Genomic DNA, 24188 nt, shown 5'->3' with positions numbered 1-24188 from the left:
TTCAAGTTGTGATGTGATTATAGATTGTGGGGGAAGTATTCAATGACCCAGTTTATGTTTTGTTTAGATGCAGTTGTCATGGTGTAATCAGGAAGAAATTCCCTACACTTGTCTTTGATAGTAATATGTTCACTGAGGTTCCAGTCATAGACCTCTTCAACCAGCTCCTCGCTAACAGTTTCCTTAGTGATGTCAAAGATAATGATCACAGGTGTTGATCAGGTCTAGAATATATTCTGGACCTGATTAACACCTGTCTGTGGTACTTTCCTGACATACTCATATAAGGAATCATTTAACTGATTTAAAAATTGTTCCCATAATGAGTTTCCCTCCAAGTGCTCCAATCAAGAAGATGCATACGGAAATTTCTAATAATACTGCACTTGTAGTGTCCTTGCTCATTCTGTTTGCATTCATAGATACTCTTATCATATTCCTCATGGTTTTTTAGCATATCCCCCCTTTTGTTTTTCTTTGCTTCCTACGAAGTAGTAGGAAGCAAAGAAATGCATGACAGCATTAAGTCTATATGGTATGAAGTAATACCATATAGACTTAATGCTGTCATGCATTAGTTACTGTACACAACAAAGTCATTCGGGGAATACTCCTTTCATGGACAAGCCATTTTAGACATGTAATAATAATCTGCCACCCTGTCTAGCCTTCCTAAATACATTGTAGATGTTGTAATGATATTCAAATCTACTGCCACCAACTTTTTTCTTTTATCCCAGATCTCAAAACCTAGCTATGGTGGTTGAATACTATTGTTTAACAACCTTTTATGTTTGAGTTTACTATTAAAAAAAAAAAGTCTTATTGCACAGAGTATTAAAAAAAAAAAATCACACCTGAAAAAGGAATAAACTTCCAGCAAGTGCAGTTGCAGCTGTCTTACCAACTTTGACAAATATGAAACCAGCACACCTTAAAGAAAGAAAAAAATTTAAGTAAACAATCTTTTTTCTGTTTCTGGAAAAAATAAATTTAACCCTGTACCAGGCACAGGGTCTAAGAAGCCAAGCATTGTTTTTCAGGAGGAAAAAATTATTATTAGAAGGAATGTTCAAAACAATGGGCAAAATTAATTTACCTTAAAGAGATATTCTTTTTGCCCAATCCTTCTAATAATCGGTCCAGTTCTCCCTTAAATTTTACTGGTCACATTGGTTTATTAGAAATTTTTTGTACCTGGTTAAGGGTTAAAATATAAATTCATCTAATGCACTCAAAATGAGAAAACATCTTCCTTTATCATTGCTTTATTTCACTCTTGAAAAAAAAAAAAAACCCCATAAAGCCCGTGAATCTGTGTTCATATTCACGCAAACATTTAAACTATTATAATGATTAGAATTTTTTGCATACACCCGGCGATTAGCATTAGTAGGGGCATATGATTCAACAAAACAAGCTTATTAAAAAAAAAAAAAAAACCCTTCCTATTTCACACCATACATTCACTCCAAATGCTTGTCTAGTTATGCCTTGAACTTATTTAAGTTGTTGACCTCCACTACAACAGATGGAAGTTTGTTCCAACTACTGACCATCTGCTGGCTAAAAGCAAATTTCCACATATTTATTCTACAATTGTCTTTCCTCATTTTGAATTTATGTCCCCTCAGATGAGTAATCAGAGCAAGAAGAAGAATTCCATCAGCACTAAGCTTGCTCAAACCATTCTAGGCCTTATACACCTTGTAGTAGTAGTGGTGGCATGTGATGCAAGAAAGCAAGTGAGCTTATGCAGCATCAGCCAAAAAAAAAAAAAATTACAAAACAATTCCCACTAAATGTTTGTCCAGTTCCTCCTTAAATTTATTTAACCTATCAACTTCCACGACAGATGGAACTTTGTTCCAGCAATTAACCACCCGCTGGCTAAAGGCAAATTTCCGAACATCTATTCTACATCTGTTTTTCCTCAATTTGAATTTATGCCCCCTTAGGTTCGTAGTCTGAACAAGTGGAAGAATCCCATCAGAATTCAGCGTGCTCAACCCATTCAAGGCCTTATACACCTCAATCAGATCACCTCGCAGGTGCCAGCCACTGCAATTTGCAGAACATAAGCCTCTCTTGGTAAGAGGATCTCTTCATTCCCTTCACCAATCTTGTTGCCCTTCTCTGTACACACTGAAGCAAATCTACATCCTTCCTAAAATGAGGCCTCCAGACCTGTATGCAGAGCCGGCCCGAGGGGGGGGGGTGCAAACGGTGCGAGCGCACAAGGCCCCGCGTTTCTGAAGGCCCCGCGCCACTGACTCATTTTGCAAAATAAAAATGGTTTCATTTTTTTTTTGTTTTAATACCGTCGCAAAATCTAGCGACATCGCCATAAAATGGCCATATTTTTAATATACATAAGAAATAAAATGTCAATAATCATGTTATTAACATTATCTAAAAGCCTGCCAAAAATTCTCCAAAGAACACGGAAAAATATATTTTCTTTCAAATATATTTAAAATATCTCTCCTTACAAGTCACTCAGACGTACGATTATATGTTGCCAGCGTTTGCATAGTTATCGTACTCTAAAGGCTATATATATATATACCACCGACTAGGTTTTCTCAGCCCTTTTTCGCTTTCTACCTTCGAGAGATTGAGTGAATTCGAAATTATTCAAAAAGTTGACTTAAATTTTCTTCTGAGAAAATTTTAAGTTAATACTGGTTTGATCAAAGCACTTATCCTGCAAAAGAATTCCAAAGCACAGTATATGCAATGCTGAAGTCATAATTTGAATTTAGTTCTTGGAGACATTTCAAAATTATCTTCTCTTGCAAATTCATTTTTTGGGACTTTACAAAGCATATATAATATTTTTGCAAGTTCTGTGATACGCTGGGATATATTAAAAGAGCATGTCAAACATCTTACTCCAAAACCTGTCAGCAACGAGGTGGGAACGTCGCCTCGAAAGTGTGAAATACCAAGTACCACAATTTTCTCTAGCTTTGAAATACCTTTATGAACATACTAGTGACATGAAAACGAAATCTAATCAATCGAAAATAAACTTACTTCATTTGAATTTTTATTAAGTTTGGTCATTTGGTATGACATACTGAATGAAGTAAATATTGTGAGCAAGATATTTCAAAATTCAAATATAGATATCGATACTGCAAATTCACATTTAAAAGGCCTTTTAATTTTTTTTGAACAGTATCGTGAATCGGGATTCAAATCTTCTTTAATAACTGCAAAGGAAATAGCTGAAGAATTACAAGTGATATCTGAATTTAAGAATCAAAGAACTGGACGAAAAAAAACAAAGCAATTTTGTTATGAAGGAACCGATCAGCCTATTTCATCAGGCGAAGAATATTTCAGAATTCAATATTTTCTAGTCATAATCAATAGTGCGATCATTTCTTTTAAGAAAAGATTCGAAATTTATCACGAACATGAGACATCATGTTTTTTTATATAATTCGGATAACATTCAAAAACTGACTGAAAACGATCTTCTTAAATGCTACCTTGCAAGACGATATTGATTGCATTGATTTATTTAATGAAATCAAAATTTGTCGTCGAGTTTTGCCTTCAGGGATCACAATATTACAATATTTACTGAAAAATAATTTATTTGAATTGTATCCAAATTTTGTTACTGTTCTGAAAATTATATTAACCTTACCAATTACCGTCGCATCTGCAGAAAGATCTTTCTCAAGATTGAAAATAATAAAAAATTACTTGAGATCTAGCATTAGTCAAGAACAATTTACCTCCTTAGCCATTTTATCTATCGAATCCGAAATAGCCAAAAAACTAAATTATGATGATATTATCAATGAATTTGCTATAAAACATGTAAGAAAATGAAAAAAATCACATATTGTGACCTTATTCGATTAAGTCGCATACCAAATTATATTTTATAAGTATATGATGCAATTATTTTTCATATTTGATTTATTAAAGATTTTTTTGTGATTGAAATGTTAAGTTTATTAAAATAATTTAATTATTTATCACTTTCATGTAATCCTTACTAAACCAATTTGTGCAATGTAATAAATATCAAAATGCAATAAATTATTTTGTTGTACGAATTTGTATCAAGGCCCCGCAAGTCAACTTTGCACCGGGCCCCGCTTTTGTTCGGGCCAGCCCTGCCTGTACGCAGTACTCAAGGCATGGCCTGACCATTGCCTTATACAGAGGGACAATCACCTCCTTTTCCCTGCTAGCAAAATTCCTGTATATCACTGACAAAACCCCATGACCTGCTCTGGCAGCCTGTCTGCATTGCTCAGAAAACTTCATATCTGACTGCACAATTACTCCCAGGTCTTTTTTTCATTTTATACCACCTTAAGTGTAGTACCACACGGTTGGTAGGTTTCTCTGGGGTTACTTCTACCCATGTGCAGTACTTTGCATTCGTCAATGTTACACTTCAGTTGCCCCTTCTCAGCCTATCAACCCAAATTTTCTAGATCCTGTTGCAGTAGCACACTGCCATTGCTGTCATTAACAACCCTGCGAACCTTTGTATCATCTGCAAACTTCAACACTAAGCCTGATATAACTTCATCAATATCATTGATAAATATACAAAACAACAGTGGACCCAACACCAAACCCTGTGGGACTCCACTAATAACATTAGTCCACGAAGAGCAGCACCCATTGATTACCACCCTCTGTCTTGTCCAACTCACCCGTCCTTTTATCCATTGTATCAACTTCCTTAATACCATTCTTGATAAATATACATTGATAAATATCATTGATAAATATACAAAACAACAGTGGACCCAACACCAAACCCTGTGGGACTCCACTAATAAAATTAGTTCACGAAGAGCAGCACCCATTGATTACCACCCTCTGTCTTGTCCAACTCAGCCATCCTTTTATCCATTGTACCAACTTACCCTTAATACCATTCTTTTCCAATTTGTACAGTAGTCTTCCATGCACAACAGTGTCAAAAGCTTTCCTGAAATCCAAGTATTTTTGTAATCACATCATAATATCAAATCAGATTTGTCAGACAAGACTTTCCCTTAACAAACACATGCCGTGTCTGAATTATTGCTGCAGTCTTGTCTAAATGATCCTGCAATGCAACTTTAACAACTGACTCCATTATTTTACCGGGAACAGAAGTTAAAATAACTGATCTGTAATTACTCGTGTCACCCTTTGATCCCCCTTTGTGAATTTGGAATATATTTGCACATCTCCAGTCGTGAGGACCTCCCCTAAGTCCAAGGATGCTCTCATAATTATGGCTAAGGTTTTGCTTACTTCCTTTGCCACCTTCTTTAATAATACTGAATAGATCCTATCCACCCCAGGTGCCTTTCTTATGTTTAACTTCAACAATTTCTCCTCCACTTTGCTCTCAGTTATTACAAATTTATTAAGCACCTGGCTACAATTTGATAACCTTCTGGCATTTTCAAACCTTACTAACTCCTCATGTGTGAATGTAGATGCAAAATGCTCATTCAGTTTGGTTGCCATCTGAGCAGGATCATCAACAGTCAAACCATTGATATCAACTGGAGCAATCAGATTCATCCCCTTCCTTTTAGAGTTTATACAAGTAAAGAAATCCTTGCTGTTTTTCTTAGCAACTTTTGCGAAAGGTTTCTCATAATCTGTCTTTGCCTGCCTGTCTAACATCCTTTGTAACTTGATTATAGACTAGCTTATATCTGCCATAGGCTTCTGTGTCGCCTGATAATTTATATGCATCCCATGCACTTTTCTTCTCTGCCACGAGTGTCATTAATTAATTTGACAACCATTTAGGCCTAAACCTTGAACAATATTTCTTAATAGGTATGTAACTTTTAGTAGCTTCCACGATTAATTCCTTCAATGCTTCCCACTTACAATTTGCTGTTGGTAATGTCATCAGTTGATTTCACTGTACAGAATTTAAAAATTGTCTGAGACCACTGTAGTCACCTTTATGGGAGCAAAAACCCTTTCCTTTATCCCTGATGGTAATTATATTTTTAAGTAAATCCCACATCAATATACTGTGATCACTGCCGCCTAATGGTTCCTTTATCTACAAATTCTTAATACAGGAATGATCACTACTGGTAACCAGATCAAGAGTATTACCCTCTCTGGTTGCCTCTCAAACATGCTGCTGTAGAAAACAATCATCCAATAAATCCACAAAAGCCTTGCTAGTGTGCGAGTGACCAACCCACAAGTTCCAGTCAATATCTGGGAAGTTAAAATTCCCCATTATAAGACATTCTGAGTTACTAACCCACTCTATTTCTCTGTACAAATGTCCATTGTACTCATTCGAGTCATCAGGCCTATAACACACCTACTCTTATTTTGGCTTTCGCAGTGTTTATGTCACACAAAACTGACTGTTTGTTTGTTTGTTTGTTTGTTATATGGTTTTTAGGAGCATTAGCAACTAAGGCCATATTGCTCCAGGAATATGCGGTGGTCATTCCCTGACCTTTCTGCATCCTCCGTATTTGGTGGTGACGGGCTCGAACCCTGGTCTAATCAAGAAGCGTGTGCTACGCACTGCTGCTCCTTCCGACCTGGCTACGGAGGCGCCACCCAAACTGACTGAACAGTGCACTGTTCATCTATATCAACTGGATGCACTTCTTTTGATTTTATGTTTTTCTTAATAAACAGCATAACACCTCCTCCTCCTTCCTATTATGTCTATCCTTTCTGTACACATTGTACTCCCGAAATTTCAATTCTGCATTCCTAATATCTGTGTGACACCACGTCTCTGATATCCCAACAATATCCGCCTTTGATGTCTTGACCAATCCTTCAAATTCATCAAATTTATTTATTATACTTCTAGCATTGGTATGCATGCACCTATTCTTATTCTTAGTTACCCATATACCCAGTAGTGAGCTATAGTGAGCTCGCATGGGCTCACGAGAGTCCATTGTTACTTTTTTTTTTTTAAAATTTGCGAGCCCATTGTTGAGACAATAATTTATTTTACAAATGAAATCCTGAATGCATTTATTGAGTATCCAGAGCCGAAACTAAGGTGGGGCATACCATTCCCAGCATTTTAATGGTGCAATCAATCAGTTATGTATTTTAAAATTGCTTCATTTTTGATTTAATGACAGTCCAACTTCTGTTTCACGAAATTCTTTATTGTGAATTTTTTTGTTTTTCCTTGGTAATTGCATTTAAAATAGTTTCCGCTGAAGGAAGAAAATTTCCATGTAATGAACGGATTAGGAGAGACAACTTTGTATGTATTGTTCTCACCTCTGGCCTTTTAGGTAATTAGAAAGTGCAAATGAAGGGTGAAAAGGATTACCATTTCACAATGTTAGTGGTGTCAGTAAAATGTAAGCAGTCACATACCCAGAAGTCGTGCTAGTCAATATGCTTTCCATAGCCAGTCAGAGGATTAAGAAGATTCCCGACATGGATAATAGCCCCTGGTCAACCTGTGTTGTGGTTCCCCTTTACTCTGACAAATGGGCGTATGTTTTTCGGAGAAGTGAGTGATCCATGCCTTCCAGTAAATTTCTCCTGTCTATGTTTACATGGTCACAGTAGCTGAATATCCATGTGATTCCGACATTTTGCACAGTATTCAAAGAACTAGTGACAGTTGCAAAGTGGAGGTGGGGGAGGGGGATCGAGGCAACTAAGATATTATATAAACTTTAAGATGAAATGTTGTCAGATTTTGAAATTTTGTTGAGCCTCTCACTGTGAAGAAAACGTTCTAAAATATAATGGCATAGAGGCAATAATTAAAAAAAAAAAAAACTGTATCATCAATCTCCAAAAAACTAGCACGAATTAAGGATGATTGCAAAAGAACTTGATATGGAAACTATAAAGATCGGTTGTGTGTTCGGGCCACAATGAGCAGCTTTTAGCTTGCGGATAGCAATTGTGGGCTGGAGGAATCATACCGCTTGGTGCAAACATTTTGAACCAAAAGTTAAATATTCCGGATTATTAAATCGACTTTTAAATTTAGAATTTCTTAATCCTTTTAGCACTAATGATCGACATCCTGCAGGAGCTCTCTTACCTTTCAGAAGCTTTACATATTCACTATGGTAAAAGCAGATAAATTAATTATTCGAACTATCAATGCTATTGCTAATTTGAAGAATTATGAAGCTAAAATTGAGAGTGTGTTGAAGTGGAAAGAATTTGAAGGAATCAAAATCGAAAGTAAAAAATTACCTTGTGACAAGTTATTAAACTCAGTGTTTTATCCTTAAAGGATAAGTTATTAATGCAACAGGGCGATTTCAAAGTTAAATAAAGAAAATAATGATACCATTGAAAGAAATTTTAAACATACACTACCCGAAATCGTGGCATATGAAATAACTTTCGTCTTGGTGGCAAGGCGGTGTAAACCGGATAAGAAATTTTTAAGTTTTCTGATAAAATATGAAATAAAAATTAATGATTTTAGAGATTTTGTCGAAGACATTTTATCTTTAAAATCGAGTGAAATTCCCTTCTCAATTAAGAAAGCCAGAAATATCTTGGAAACCATTCCGATTAGTAGTGCTGAAGCTGAGCGAGCTTTCAGCGTAATGAATAATATTGTGTGAATGAATGAATGAATAAATAACGTTGACAATTAAACGCATTGCAGATTATGATGACCATCCATCTAAATGGAAACCATTGCTTCAATTTGATCTGGATCATTACGTCAAATCATTCCTCTGTAATAATCACTCAGCTATTGAGCAAGGCAGAAGATCGACAACAAATATTAATAAAGTAAATTGGTGATTTTTAGAATAAATTTTTCTTGAATATTTTGTGAAATAATTTTTTTTCATGTAATCTGTGATTTTTTTTTGTGTACGTTTCTAGAAAGTTTGTTCTTTATGTAATATTTGTTTATAGATTGTGGAATGTTTTGTGATAGTTTTTATGTTATTTGTGATATTCGAAATATTTTGTGTTATTTTTTATTCGCAATATTAAAATTTTATCATGAAAAAAATGTATCCATTATATTTCCCTAGTTGTTAAAAAAAAAAGACGAATAAAAAAGTTGCGCGTGTGCCGGGCACGCGTGGTAGATAGTTTATGAGAAACATTCTTTGCATTTCTTTTAGGTATTTTGATTTGTATATATCGATTACCAAATAAAAGAGGTTTTTTTTTTTTTTTTATTGTAAATATTTAATTGATCATTCGCAGATTTTCATAATTTCTGGAAGACAAGATACAATGGATTTATGATAACTAAAGTAAGAGATGTATACTTGCGAGTGCAACGTATCTAAATATCTCTGTAAAATAGCACCAATTGATGTACCGATCTTGTAGTTGAAGTGACATACACAGGTGTTAGGGCACCTAACAATGGAATATAACGAAAATGCAAGCCAAAAAAAGAAATTGTTGACAAATATTTGTATTGTTGCAATCATACTTACTGCAGTAGTAACTTCAGAAAGCATGATTGTGTCGTCATATTATTCAAAAATTTTAAAAAGTTAGAACTCCAGACACTGTTGTATCCAGTTATCATTGTAAGGCGAGGCATGACAACCAGGTTTTTAATTTTTTTTAGATAGACCTAGGAACATTTTACACATTCACTTATATGCATGGTTAAGGTGGTAATAAGCTCATCTGTCCGCCCCTGACTCGAGATATCATACCAGTCATGAAAAATGCATCACGCGCTCTAATTACACTACTAGTAGTGCAAGCGTGGGAAGCGCCTCTAGCGGAAGCCACGGATGACATCACTTCCGTAACTGATCAAATTTACTCGGTAGAAAGTCGGAAAAACTGCGAACCCATTGTTAAAATATTCACAGCTCACTGCTTCATATACCCACCTGTTTCACAATGACCGCCATCAGTCCTTGAAACTCCCAGCACCCCTTGCTCCAGGCTGCTGCTTATTCTAATAGAAGTAGTGCAAGAATCACCTTCAGCTCTGCCTACTTTTAACCTTTAATCTGTGAATCCCCCCAAGCTAGCAGTTTTCCGACCCATGTAATGCTCCCTCGATAGCATCAGCAAATATTCTTGCACGCTTTCCATTTAAGTGTATCCCATCCCTGTAGACGCAGTCTCTCCTCTTAACACGCACAGACCATGTTGAAAAATTTTCTACCCCTTGAACCTTGCACATTGCCTCCAAGGCTGATTTGATTGACAAGGCTCTCATCATACCCCCTCCTATCGTGTCTGTGCAGAATTGCACACTTTAAAATTTAGCCCTAATGCATGGCTTTTATGCAACATTGATCTCCTACTCTTAATGTCATTGGTGCTAACGTGTACAACAATATCACCCTTTGTGCCCTTAAAACGTGACACAGAAGCCTATGATAGATACAAGTTGATCTGTAACCAAGTTACAAAGGAGGTTAGGCAGGCGAAGGCAGATTACGAGAAATTTTTGGCAAGGGATGCAAAGAAAAACAGCAAAGAGTTCTTTACTTATGTAAACTCTAGAAGGAAGGGGATGAATCAGATTTGTCCACTTGATATCGATGGGTCAACTGTTGATGATCCTGCTCAGGTAGCTAACAAACTAAATGAATATTTTGCATCGACATTCACACATGAGGAGTTATTCAGCGAGGGGAATGCCAGAGGTGTATTCAACTCTGGCAGTAAGCTAGAGAATCTTGTAATAACTGAGAGGAAAGTGGAGGAGAAATTGTTGAAGATAAATACAAGAAAGGCACCTGGGGTGGATGGGATCTATCCAGTTATATTAAAGGAGGCAGCAAAGGAAGTAAGCAAACCCTTAGCCATAATTATGAGAGCTTCCTTGGACCCAGGGGAAGTACCCATGGACTGGAGATGTGCAAATGTGACCCCAATTCACAAAGGAGGATCAAAGGGTGACACAAGTAATTATAGACCTGTTAGTTTAACTTCTGTTCCTGGAAAATTAATGGAGGCACTGGTTAAAGAAGCACTGCAGGATCATCTAGACAAGACTTCAGTTATAGCTCTGACACAGCATAGTTTTGTTAAGGGGAAGTCTTGCCTGACCAATTTGATTGGATACTATGATGCAGTCACAAAAGAACTGGATGCAGGGAATAACTTTGATATTATATACTTGGATCTTAGAAAGGCTTTTGATACTGTTGCACACGGAAGACTGCTGCACAAATTGGAGCAGTGTGGCATTGGAAGCAAATTGCTGCTATGGATAAAGGGGTTGTTGAGGGGGAGAAGACAGAGAGTGGTAATCAATGGACACTGCTCATCGTGAACTAATGTTATTAGTGGAGTCCCTCAGGGTTCGGTATTGGGTCCATTATTGTTTTCTGTATTTACAAATGATATTGATGATGGTATATCAAACTTAATGTCCAAGTTTGCAAATGATACGAAGGTTGGCAGGGTTGTCAAGGACACTACTGACACTATGCTACTGCAACAGGATCTGGAACAGTTGAGCAGATGGGCTGAGAGGTGGCAAATGAAGTTCAACATTGACAAATGTAAAGTACTACACATGGGAAACAGCAACCCCAGAGCAACGTATCAACTCTGTGGTACTACACTGACAGTGGTAGAGAATGAAAGGGACCTGGGGGTGGTTGTGCAGGCAGATATGAAGTTTTCTGAACAGTGCAGACGGGCTGCAAGAGTAGCTCATGGTGTATTGTCGATGATATATAGGAATTTTTCTAGCAGGGATAAGGAGGTGATTATTCCCTTGTATAATGGCAATGGTCAGGCCACACCTAGAGTACTGTATACAGGTCTGGAGGCCTCATTTCAAGAAGGATGTAGAGATGCTGGAACGAGTACAGAGAAGGGCAACAAGATTGGTGAATAGAACAAGGGGGTACTCTTACGAAGAAAGGCTTAAGTTTTGCAAATTACAGTGTCTGGAGACTAGGCACCAGCGAGGTGATCTGATAGAGGTGTATAAAGCCTTGAATGGTTTGAGCATGCTCAATGCTGATGGGATTCTTCCTCTTGCTCAGAATAATCACCTGAGAGGGCATAAATTCAAATTGAGGAAAGACAGATGTAGGATAGACGTGAGGAAATTTGCCTTTAGCCAGCGGGTGGTTGGTTGGTGGAACAGACTTCCATCCCTTGTCGTGGAAGTTGATAGTCTAAATAGGTTTAAGGCTCAGCTGGACAGGTATTTCAAAGGAACAGAGGGGCGAAGTGGAAGTGGTTATTTTTTATTTATTTATTTATTTTTTTTTTTGGCTGATGCTGCATAAGCTTGCTTTCTTGAATCAAATGCCTCTACTAATGCTAATTAAAAGATGATATATACTTCACGTCATCAACTTTTGCACCTAGCAGACCAATCAGTTCAACTCAATTAGATCACTCAGACGCTGGAAACTAAGGACCTGCATTTCTTGGTAATAGCAACCCTTCGTTCCGTTCCCCAATCTCGTTTTTTTTTTTTTTTTTATGTGAAACCCAAACACGAGAGGTATTAGAACCTATAGTACTTAGTACCGTGCTTGGGTTAAAGTTGCCCTTCTTTCTACTCATTATAGCAGCTCTACATCCTTTCTAAACTGCACAATTCAAAATCTTCATATCTGACTACACAATTATCCCCAGGTCCTTTTCATTCTCCACTATCCAGAGTGTAGTACCACACAGTTAGTAATAAGTGTCATACCAATAGGAAAAATTAAAATACTCAATTTTTTTTTTTATTTATAAATAAGATATATTACCTACTGAAGGTAAATTCTTCCTTCCAGATTACATCAAATCTACTTTTATTTGCAAGTTGATATTCTTCTCAACGATAACCACAGACATGCTACTGTAAAGCATTTAGTATATTTACATATAGTTATATTTACTTTTACCTATGTCACAAAAACTAGAATCTCTATTAACCTCCAACTATCAGCTTTCCATGAACCATAAATTCCTCAATGGTAAAGACACTTGCATTAACTTTGTTTAAATGTACTTCCTCTCTACAAAATAGATTACTTCCATCTACCAAAGCAGCAACAACAATGATAAAAATTTCCACCAGAGAGCTTTGCAGAGATCCTCAAGTCTTGAGTAACTTACATGGCTTTTAGAATATAATCTTTTCTAGTTTGCCTGAATAGAAATGCAAACACATACACACATGTACATTCTTCTTCTTCTTCTTCCAGTCACATAGTTCCCTGAGGACCTGTTGTGGCCACCAACAAATTCCTCTAACTGCATCAATCATGTGCTATACGAGTGGTATCGCAAAATGTCATGCCCAAAAGTTCACTGATCCCATCCTTCCACTTAGTTGAAGGTCTTCCTTTAACAGCAGTTTTTGGAGTTGGTTTTGTTATGGTCTCTATGGCATCAGATAATGTGGTGGTATGCCATCGCCTACCACATAGCCGATTTTGAAAGGGGCCAGTTTTAATCATAGGAAGAATCATCATGCACCCCACGAGATGCGCTTGAAGAGGAAAGAAGAAATATACATATATGTATATACATATACATATACACACGTATATTATACATGTACATATACACACGTATATTATACATGTACACACACATATATTATGCCATAAACATATGGCACTTTTCCAGCTGCCCTATAGTTATCTAATAGATAAGTATAGGAGCAAATTGTTTCAGATGCAGCTAAATATCAATCCCCACACAAATAATGTTTTCTTTATCTCCTCTTGAAAACTGACTTGTTAGTAACATCAACAATTTTAGCTCTGAACACACAAAAGCCTACCTTTATTACATAAAAAATTTCCCATTTTCTTACAAATATTCTCCAAATAAAGACAAGGCCCCTCTGAACCAGAGAAGTCTATATTTGATCATTCTCTTGTGCAGCCAGAACCAGAGGCATTTCACTTAGCAGATCACTAGTTACTTGAGCTCCACTCATTTCTTCAGAGACTCACCTAGTAATTTTTTAGGAGGAATATAGATCTGCTGGAATGTGTGCAGTGAAGGGCAACCAGACTGGTGACAGGAACAAAAGGGTGCAGCATATTGAGACCAGGCACCTGTGGTGAGATCTGATTGAAGTGTTTAAAGATTGAATGGATTTAGTTCAGAATGCCATTAATGCTGAATGTTAATAGCATTCTTCCACTTGCTGAGAGTATACACAATGAGGGCGCATAAATTCGAGTTGAGGAAGGATGGTTGCAGGAGAGATGTGTAGAAGTTTATCTTCAGCCAGTGGGTGGTTGATTATGACAAGCTTCCATCTGTTGTTATGGGAGTGGATGGGTTGAATAAATTCAAGGAAGAACTAGAATTCTTGGATGGTAAGGATGGGTGAACTGTGTAGGTTTTTTTTTTTTTTTTTGGCTAATGCTATGTAAGCTTGCTTTCTTGCATCATTTGCCATTACTACTATTAATGCACAAAGTTTTAGGTAAAGTTCAGTACACTCCTTACAATCATACATCCATATTTCTTTTAAGAAATGTGGATGTAAGGAGTGAGCCAGAAAGTTGTTAATTATTGGAATAAACTGGCTCCATGGATGGTTGAGGCTGCCAACTTGGGGAAATTCAAAGCTCAGATGGATAATAAACCACCTCTTCCTCCATCTTCAGGAGGAGGTGGATTATTATTATTATTATGGTTATTATTATTATTATTGTATTGTATTGTATTGTTATTATTGTGTATTATTTTTTTTTGGCCCATTGCAGCAAAAGCCCAGAGCTTCTTTGCACTGTACTGGAACATGCTTCTTTTGGAATATATAAGCACATGTGCTGTGGTAAAGTAAAAGTAAGAACAGGTGCATGTATACCTGCATACATGTACACTAATACTACAGCATAGTAAATAAATCTGATGAATTTGAAGTGCTCATTAAGTCATAAAATGTAGACACTGCAGGGATAACAGAGATGTGTGTCACTCACACATAAGAGATGCAGAATTCGAACATGGGAAGTATACAAATTGTACAGAAAGGACAGACAAGACAGGAGGACCAGGAAGAGGAGTGGGGGGAAGGTAACTCTCTTAGTGAAGAAGCATATTAATTCATAGGCAGTGAATCCAATCAACATGGATGGCCAGTGTAATGTAGAGTAATTTGGTGTGAAATAAGCACTGGGAAAACAAAACTGATGGTGGGAGTGTGTTTTAGGCCTAACAATTGTGACAAGTATAACAAACAACTTATATTGGACAATTTTGACTTTTCAGATAGTGCCTGGAACTTGTAGTTTGGACACACACACACACACACACACACACACACACACACACACACACACACACACACACACACACACACACACACACACACACACACACTAACAAGACTTTTGTGGATTTATTTGAAGACTTCTTTCTACAGCAATGTTAGAGAGGCAACAAGAGGAAGCAATACTTTTGATCTGATTATAAGCAGCAGTTCTGTGTCTACTGATACAGTGTACTGATGTCAGTTTTACTTAATGACATAACTACTATCAAGGCTAAAGGAAAGGGCTTTGCTTTTATACAGTAGCCTCAGAGTTTTTAAAAATCTATGCAGTGGGACCAACTGATGATACTTCCAACAGCAAATTCTAAATGGAAAGCAATCAGGGAAGTTATCATAGAAGCCACTATGATTTTCATACCAACTAAGAAATTCTGTTCAAGGCTTAGACCTAACTGGATGTCAGATGCATATAAATTATCAGGCGATACACAAACTATGTCTGCAACCAAGTCATAAAGGAGATAAGGCATATTATGAGAAGTCTCTGGCAAAGAATGCAAAGAAAAGAACAAAGGATTATTTACTTATATTAACAGTAGAAGGAAGGAAGGAATTGAATCGCACTAGTCCAATTGATGTCAGTGGTTTAACTGTTGATGATCCTGCTCAAGTTCCTTGATGATTCTTGCTGAATAGATATTTTGCATCCACATCTACACATGAGGAGTTCTTCAGGGAGGAGATGCTAGAAGTTCATCAAAGTCAGAGAGGCAACAAGAACATGCTTCTTGTTGACTCTCTAAACAGGAAGCTAAATGATTTTATGATAATCAAGAGGAAAGTGGAAGAGAAATTGTTGAAACTTAATGTGAAAAATATACATGGGGTGGATGGGATCTATCCAATTATATTAGGAGAGGCATCAGAGGAGGTAAGCAAACCATTAGTCATAATTATGAGAGCATTTATGGATTCAGGGAAGGTCCTTATGGACTGGAGATGTGCGAATGTATCCCCAATTATCAAAGGGAGTAATCACAGACCTGTTAGCTTAACTTCTATTACAGGAAAAATAATGCAATCACTCGTTAAAGGAATAATGTATTGCGATCTGAACAGGAATGCAATTATACAGCAGTCACAGTGCAGATTTGTTAAGTTGCGATCTTGACCAATTAAGCTGATTGATACTATGATGTAGCAAAATTAAAATCTACAAAATTAAAATCTGAAAATTACAATCTACAGAAATTCAAGTCCAATGTCAACAAATATCTTCTTTCGTCTTCTCAACCTCCAACCCAAGCACGGTACTAAGTACTATAGGTCCTAATACCTCTCGTGTTTGGGGTTCACATAAAAAAAAAAAAAAAAAAAGCAAGGAAGGAACTGGATGCAAAAAATAATTAAGGATAAAGGAGTCCCACAAGGTTCAGTGCTAGGCCCATTGTTGTTTTCTGTATTTATTAATGATATTGATAAAGGTACATCAGGCTTCATGTTTAAGTTTGCAGATGATACAGAGGTTAGCAGGGTGTGCCTAACCTAGAAAGGTTAGGCACATGGGCTGAGAAATGGCAATTGAAGTTTAACATTGACAAAGTATCATATGGGTAGCAGAAAATTTAAAGACGTCCACATATATGTGCAATGCAGTCAGATATGAAGCTCTCTGAACAGTTCAGACAGGATGCCAGGACAGCTCATGGGGGATTGTCCTATTGGCATACAGGAACCTGCTAGCCAGATTCCTGTATACCAATGATACGTGAACCTAGCTAGCATGGGAAATGGACTTACCTAGCTAGTAGGGGTAAGTCCATTTACATTTATAAATATAAATGGACTCAATATAAATATATATTTAAATTGAGTCCTATTTTTGGGGTCAAGTTTGGAGCTCTTAAATTATTGATACCGAATATGTTGGATTATCGATTTTTCTTCGGGTGTAAAGATACATTTAAGTTATTTTACTAAATTCATTTGTATAATAAAGAGTGCCGATATTGGAGCATTTTACAAGAAATTACTGAGGTAATCTTTTTAATTGATTTCTTGCATAATTTGCTACTACTAATACTCTATGGCTAATATGAATGCTGAATACATTGGGGATACTGAAAATAATCCTCAGTTGAACTAGGCACAAGAATGACCTTAGAATACATTCCATAAGCTATAAAAGCAGTGAAATTATGACTCATAGGGAAACTTGCCTTTCATCATTTCCAGCTGAGTCATGCAGTCCTATGTTATAGAAGTTTAACTGAATTTTGTTTTAAACATTTTTAAAGTAAAAAAAATATAAAAATATCACAATATGCTCACAATACAAAAATAATTATAATACACCAATGTATTTATTAAAATCTATAATACTGACAGTGCATAAATAAAAATATACCAAAATAATAATAAAACTAATAAACAAAAAAACTCATTCCCTTAAAGTGCAAGAAGAATCTAATTTGGAGAAAATAGGTTCTCTCTTCTTTAATGCTTGTTTGATGTGTCTGAGAGAGAGAGAGATGCTGAAGAGCAAAAATAGTTCTGTATTTCCTTTTCTTTTACAGATGGAGATACATCCAAATATTTTATTTCATCATGAATTTTAATCATACAGAGCCATTTTTACATATATTAAGGGGCAGCTTTCATGCAGAAGAATAATATTACTTCATGATTGTTAGGCATCAGAAACAGTTCTTAAAATATTTGTATATTAAATCTAAACATTTATTACACATTCAGATGGTAAAGCTAATGAGATTCAATAAGGTAAACTATTCAAAAATTATACCTTACCATCCACTAAGTCCTCCAACTGTAAGCTGTTTAGCTATGGAAGCTTTTGTGATATCTCCTAGAAAATTATTCCACCAATTATTATGCCTATTTGATGAGCCACTCACATCCAAAATCTCTAATATGTCGTCTTTAGTAATTTTCTTATCTAAAAAAAAAAAAAAAATAGATATAAAAATTTCATTAAAAGAGGAATATATGAGGATCATTCAGTAAAGATCCATATTTTTGATGGAAGAATTAAGAAAGACATTCCGTTTCCCTTTTGTCAAACCAAGAAAAATCTATACAGTAGTTGTGCAAATTTTGGTAACTATCATTGTTTGTCATTTGTTATGAAGGCTACAGCAGAGGGGATTGAGATTAAACCACTTTATTTGTCCTAATTAAAAATCTAAAACAGCTCATGAGGATATTACTGTTCAAGGTTCAGACTTAAATGGATGTCGGATGAATTAATGAGGCTCGTGGCAGAGAATAAATATGCATGGTATGCATATAAATTATCAGGCGAAACAGAAGCATGTGGCTAAGTATAAGCTAGTCTGTAATCAAGTCACAAAGAAGGGAGGTTAGGCAGGCAAAGGCATATTTCGGCAAGGGATGCAAAGAGTTCTTTACTTACGTAAACTCTAGAAGAAAGGGGATGAATTAGATTGGTCCACTTAACATAGATAGTTCGACTATTGATGATCCTGCTCAAGTAGCTGATACACTGAATATTTTGCATCTACATTCACACATGAGGAGTTATTCAAGGAGGGGAATGCCAGAAGTTTATCAAATTCTTACAGGGAGCTAAGTGATTTTGTGGAGGAGAAATTGTTGAAGTTAAACATAAAAAAGGCACTTGGGGCAGATGGAATCTATCCGGTTATAATGATTTGTTATTTGTTTGTTTGTTATTTGGTTTTTAGGGGCATTAGCAACTAAGGCCATATTGCTCTGGGATATGCGGTGGTCATTCCTTGACCTTTCCGCATACTCCGTATTTGGTGGTGACGGGCTCGAACCCCGGTCTAATCAAGAAGCATGTGCTACGCACTGCTGCTCCTTCCCACCTGGCTACAGAGGCGCGGCAGTTATAATGAAGGAGGCAGCAAGGGAAGTAAGCAAACCCTTAGCCATAATTATGAGAGCATCCTTAGAGTCAGGGTAGATCCCCATGGACTGGAGATATGCAAATGTATCCCCAATTCACAAAGGGGTTCAAAGGGTGACAAAGGGTTCCTGGGGAAAATAAGACTCACTGGTTAAGGAGGTGATACGGGATCACCTAGACAAGACAGCAGTAATAGTTCAGACACAGCATGGGTGTGTTAAAATGAGGTCTTGTCTGACCAATTTGATTGGATACTACAATGTGGTCACAAAGGAACTGGATGCAAAAAATAGTTTTGATATCATATACTTGGATTTCAAGAAAGCTTTTGATACTGTTGCACATGAAAGAATGTGGTACAAATTGGAGCAATATGGCATTAAGGGCAAGTTACTGCAATGGATAAAGGGATGGTTGAGTGGAGACGGCAGAGAGTGGTAACAAATGGATACTGCTCACATGGACCAATGTTATTAGCGGAGTCCCCATGAGTTCGGTGCTGGGCCCATTGTTGTTTTATGTATTTATCAATGATATTGATGAAGGTATATTAGGCTTAATGTTCAAGTTTGCAGATGATACAAAGGTTGGCAGGGTTGTTAATGGCAGTAAAGACAGTATGCTACTGCAACAGGATCTAGAAAAGTTAGGCAGATGGGCTTAGAAGTGGCAACTGAAGTTTAACATTGACAAATGCAAAATACTGCATATGGGTAGCAGTAACCCAAGAGAAACGTACCAACTGTGTGGTACTACACTCAGGGAAGTGGAGAATGAAAAATACCTGGGGATAATTGTGCAGTCAGATATGAAATTCTCTGAGCAGTGTAGGAAAAAAAAAATTCAGAAAACTTAAACCACCCTGCCAGGATTTGAATCCAAGCCTTTATTCCACTGAGTGGAAAGATAAAAACTATAACTAATTGTTACTTTGCTGAATGCATGTTACTGAATGAATGCTTCCATGTATTCAGCAAAGTTCATTCCCTGTGCTGGTGAAAGGAATTGAGAGAACACAAAAGAAAGTAATAAAAATAGGTGATACTTTCTTCTGTGTAGAAGAAAAAAAACTTGATTCCTAAAAATACTTACTGAAGAATGATACTGAATGAAAATATAGAAAAAATATTATGTTACACTAAAGGCTCATAGAAAAGACAATCGCAAATATAAGGAGAGAGAAGCAAATGTATTAATGTAGGTCTTCGCTTGTGATAAGAAGATTATCTTCTGTGTAGAAGAAAAAAAACTTGATTCCTAAAAATACTTACTGAAGAATGATATTGAATGAAAATATAGAAAAAATATTATGTTACACTAAAGGCTCATAGAAACGACAATCGCAAATATAAGGAGAGAGAAGCAAATTTATTAATGTAGGTCTTCGCTTGTGATAAGAAGATTACAGAGCATATCCTCTCTGTTAACTGGAAATTCTGAAGATACAGTTTTAGTCATGCAACCATTTGCATTTTCCTTCCAATCAGAATGATCAGCAAATAGATTAGTAATATGTGTTGGGTCAATTAATGCATTGATTTGATGAGACACAAAGTTGAGAAGTGCTATGTTATGAAATGAGAGATTGTTAGCCATATTCCAGTAGAGACTGGCATCATTTTGCATGATAAGCCTATTCTGAACAGATACAATAAACTTTGATATTCCCTGAATAGAAGTTTTTAAACTATGATCTGAATATTTTAAATCTTTCTTCAGTTTGATGTGATGCTGAATTTTTATTTTTTTATTTTTCTGTGTACTTGAGACTTCTTATAGCAATTTTTAGCTCTTGGTACGAGTTAGGAAAGTGGTCAGATGTTACTTGAGTAAGTGGAGTATACTCATTGAAAAAGAATATTTGATGAGAATCAACTGAAAGAGCAAGCGCAAGCTGGCTTTAGGACAGGATTCTCAAATGTGGATCAACTTCACGTAATATCACAGCTAATGGAGAAATCAAATGAATATAAAATGCCATTATGCCTGGCATTTGTGGATTATGAAAAGGCATTTGACTCCATATAGAATAAGGCAATGTTTCAGGCACTGGAAAGACAAGGCGTAGATACCCTATACATTATGATTTTGAAGAAAATATATGAGAATGCTACGTCCTTTATTAGACTAGACAAAGACAATAGCAAATTTAAAATTGAGAAAGGAGTTCAACAAGGAGACACAATATCTCCAAAGTTGTTTACTGCTGCCCTTGAAGAAGCTTTTAGAAGATTAGACTGGTTGCAGAAAGGAGTCAATGTGAATGGAGAGTACCTAAACCATTTACGATTTGAAGATGACATCAATTGTGATCATAAGCCATGATCTCGAAGAATTAGAAGCAATCTTAATCTTAATCATTTATGCAGAGTTAGTAAGGATTTCGGACTAAAGATGAATATGGTTAAAACAAAAGTAATGAAACAAGTATGCCACAGAAAGGGATAAAATCACTGAAGGAGCAGTAATTCAAAAGGTGGATTCATATACTTATCTGGGACAAGTCATTAGTTGTAATGATGATAAATGGCTGGAAGTCAAGAGAAGAATAAATTTCGGATGGATAGCATTCAGGAAATATAGTCACAAACCGAGGAGCAATATCCCAACTTGTCTGAAACGTAAAATAATGAACCAATATATACTCCCCATCATGACTCACCAAAAGAGTGGAAGAAAAGTTGAAACTATATAGCGAAGAATGGAACGAATTATATTAGGAATCAAACTGTTCGATAAGAAGAGAAACACATGGATTAGGTAGCAAACTCAAGTAAAAGATATTCTTATCAAAAAACTAAACTGAAATTGACTTGGTCAGGACACACACAGCTTGAAAGACATGATGATAGATGGATTAAGAAAATAACAGGCAGATGTTTGTCCCAAGAGGAGCTAAAAGAAAACCTGGAAGACAACAACAGAGATGGACAGATGAAATTCAAGGGTTCGTGGTCAGTAAATGGATGGCCACTGCACAAAACAGAAGGAACTGGAAAGTTGCTGCAGAGGCCTTCATCCTGCAGTGGATTGAAAATGGATGATGATGAATCATTGAGAACACAGTTGATGTTCTGTAACATCAACTTACGAAGTTGTTGATGTTACAACTTCTGTAACTTACGAAGAAAGGCTTAAGTTTTGCAAATTACAGTGTCTGGAGACTAGGCACCAGCGAGGTGATCTGATAGAGGTGTATAAAGCCTTGAATGGTTTAAGCATGCTCAATGCTGATGGGATTCTTCCTCTAGCTCAGAAAAATCACCTGAGAGGGCATAAATTCAAATTGAGGAAAGACAGATGTAGGATAGACGTGCGGAAATTTGCCTTTAGCCAGCGGGTGGTTGGTTGGTGGAACAGACTTCCATCCCTTGTGGTGGAGGTTGATAGCCTAAATAAGTTTAAGGCTCAGCTGGACAGGTATTTTGAACGAACAGAGGGGTGAAGTGGAAGTGGGTTTTTTTTTTTTGGATGCTGCATAAGCTTGCTTTCTTGCATCAAATGCCTCTACTAATGCTAATGCTAACATCAACTATGTTACAAACACATGATGTTTGTTACAACTGTGTAACAAACATCAATTTACAGTATTTATTAGGATAAGGGAGACAGTCAGCAGAGGACCAATTGACAGAAGCGAGTTTCTCTATAATTCAGACCAGTAATTCAGCTTTCCAGCTTTTTAGGCTTTGTAATACCTCTGATTAAGGGAATTTTAAACTTGAATACTTCATGGTTGAAGGGAACAATGTTTATTTCTCTCTGGCAATGAATTTCTATTATGGCAAATAAAAGATTGAGGGAATTTCTTTCCATGAGTGCTGAGTTGTTTGAAACCTAGACAATGTAACAGATTGAATGCTCAATGAGTAACTTGGCAAGAGGCAAATTCACTTTTATTTGCCTGCTGAAGATTGAAGGTACCAATTAAGAGAGTGTGATTGGCATTATCCAATTGCTGCTGAATTCCTTGCATATTATTTTCAAGCTTGTCGAGAGATTCGATGTTGACTTGAGGATGGAGTTATACAAGGATAATCAGTAAGGTTGAATTACCTAAACTATATGAATTCCCTCAATTTCAGTAAAGAGGCTGGTAAGCATGCGTATATAGTGATCCTCATATAACATTGCAACTCTCCCTCCTCGTAATCCATGATCTCTGTGATATTAGCATTAGTATTAGTTGAGGCATATGATGCAAGAAAGCAAGCTTATACAGCACCAGCCAAAAAACAGGAAAAAAAAAAAACCTTTCCATTTCACCCATCCGGTCACTCCAAATGTTTGTCTAGTTCGGCCTTAAATTTATTTAAGCTAAAAACTTCCACAACAACAGATGGAAGTCTGTTCCAGCAATCAACTACTAGCTGGCTAAAGGCAAATTTCCGCACATCTATTCTAGAACTGTCTTTCCTCAATTTGAATCTATACCCCCCTCAGGTTTTTAATCTGAGGCAAACAGAAGTATCCTGTCAGCATTAAGCCTGCTCAAACCATTCAAGGCCTTATAGACCTCAATCAGATCACCTCGCAGGTGCCTAGTCTCCAGATGCTGTAACTTGCAGAACTTAAGCCTTTCTTCATAAATGCACCCCTTTGTTCCTCTCACAAATTTTGTTGCCCTTCCCTGTACTCATTCTAGCAACTCTACATTCTTCCTAAAATGTCCAGACCTGTATACAGTACTCAAGGTGTGGTCTGACCATTGTCTTATACAAAAGGATAATCACCTCCTTGTCTCTGCTAGCAAAATTCCTATATATCATTGACAAAACTCCATCTCTGGCAGCCTGTCTGTCAGGTGTTGGTACATTTCTCTGAGGTTACTGCTACGCATATACAGTACTTTGCATTTGTCAATGTTAAACTTCAGTTGCCACTTCTCAGCCCATCTGCCCAACGTTTCCAGATCCTGTTGCAGCAGCATACTGTCATTACTGTTATTAACAACCCTGCCAACCTGGTTGGCAAGGTTGTTATATCATGCTCCTCAAGGAAGTAGCCATGGAGATATGCAGCAATCTACATTTAGTTTTCAACAAATGCATTCTGATGAGAAAGTTTGACATTTTGCATGCAACATTTGCACAAGATTTTAACTTATGC

At 36.6% G+C, this 24188-nt stretch overlaps 1 protein-coding gene across 2 annotated transcripts in view; it reads right to left on the bottom strand.

Annotated features, from left to right (window-relative positions):
- The window catches only part of LOC150092024 (FUN14 domain-containing protein 1), a 97765-nt gene that overhangs the window by 33775 nt on the left and 39802 nt on the right, over nucleotides 1-24188 (bottom strand). For both annotated transcript variants that reach the window (XM_090377833.1, XM_090377824.1), the window contains 2 exons: nucleotides 17978-18125; nucleotides 858-933 (listed from right to left, as the gene is read on the bottom strand). In XM_090377833.1, coding sequence (XP_090233959.1) covers nucleotides 858-933; nucleotides 17978-18125 — 224 coding nt within the window. The remainder of the gene's footprint in view (nucleotides 1-857; nucleotides 934-17977; nucleotides 18126-24188) is intronic.

Source organism: Mastigoproctus giganteus, chromosome 1 (genome assembly GCF_048544385.1).
Source record: "Mastigoproctus giganteus isolate SK-2022 chromosome 1, ASM4854438v1, whole genome shotgun sequence".
NCBI classification, from domain to species: Eukaryota; Metazoa; Arthropoda; class Arachnida; order Uropygi; family Thelyphonidae; genus Mastigoproctus; species Mastigoproctus giganteus.
Note: the sequence above shows the minus strand (reverse complement) of the source record. Positions and strands in the feature narration are given on the sequence as shown.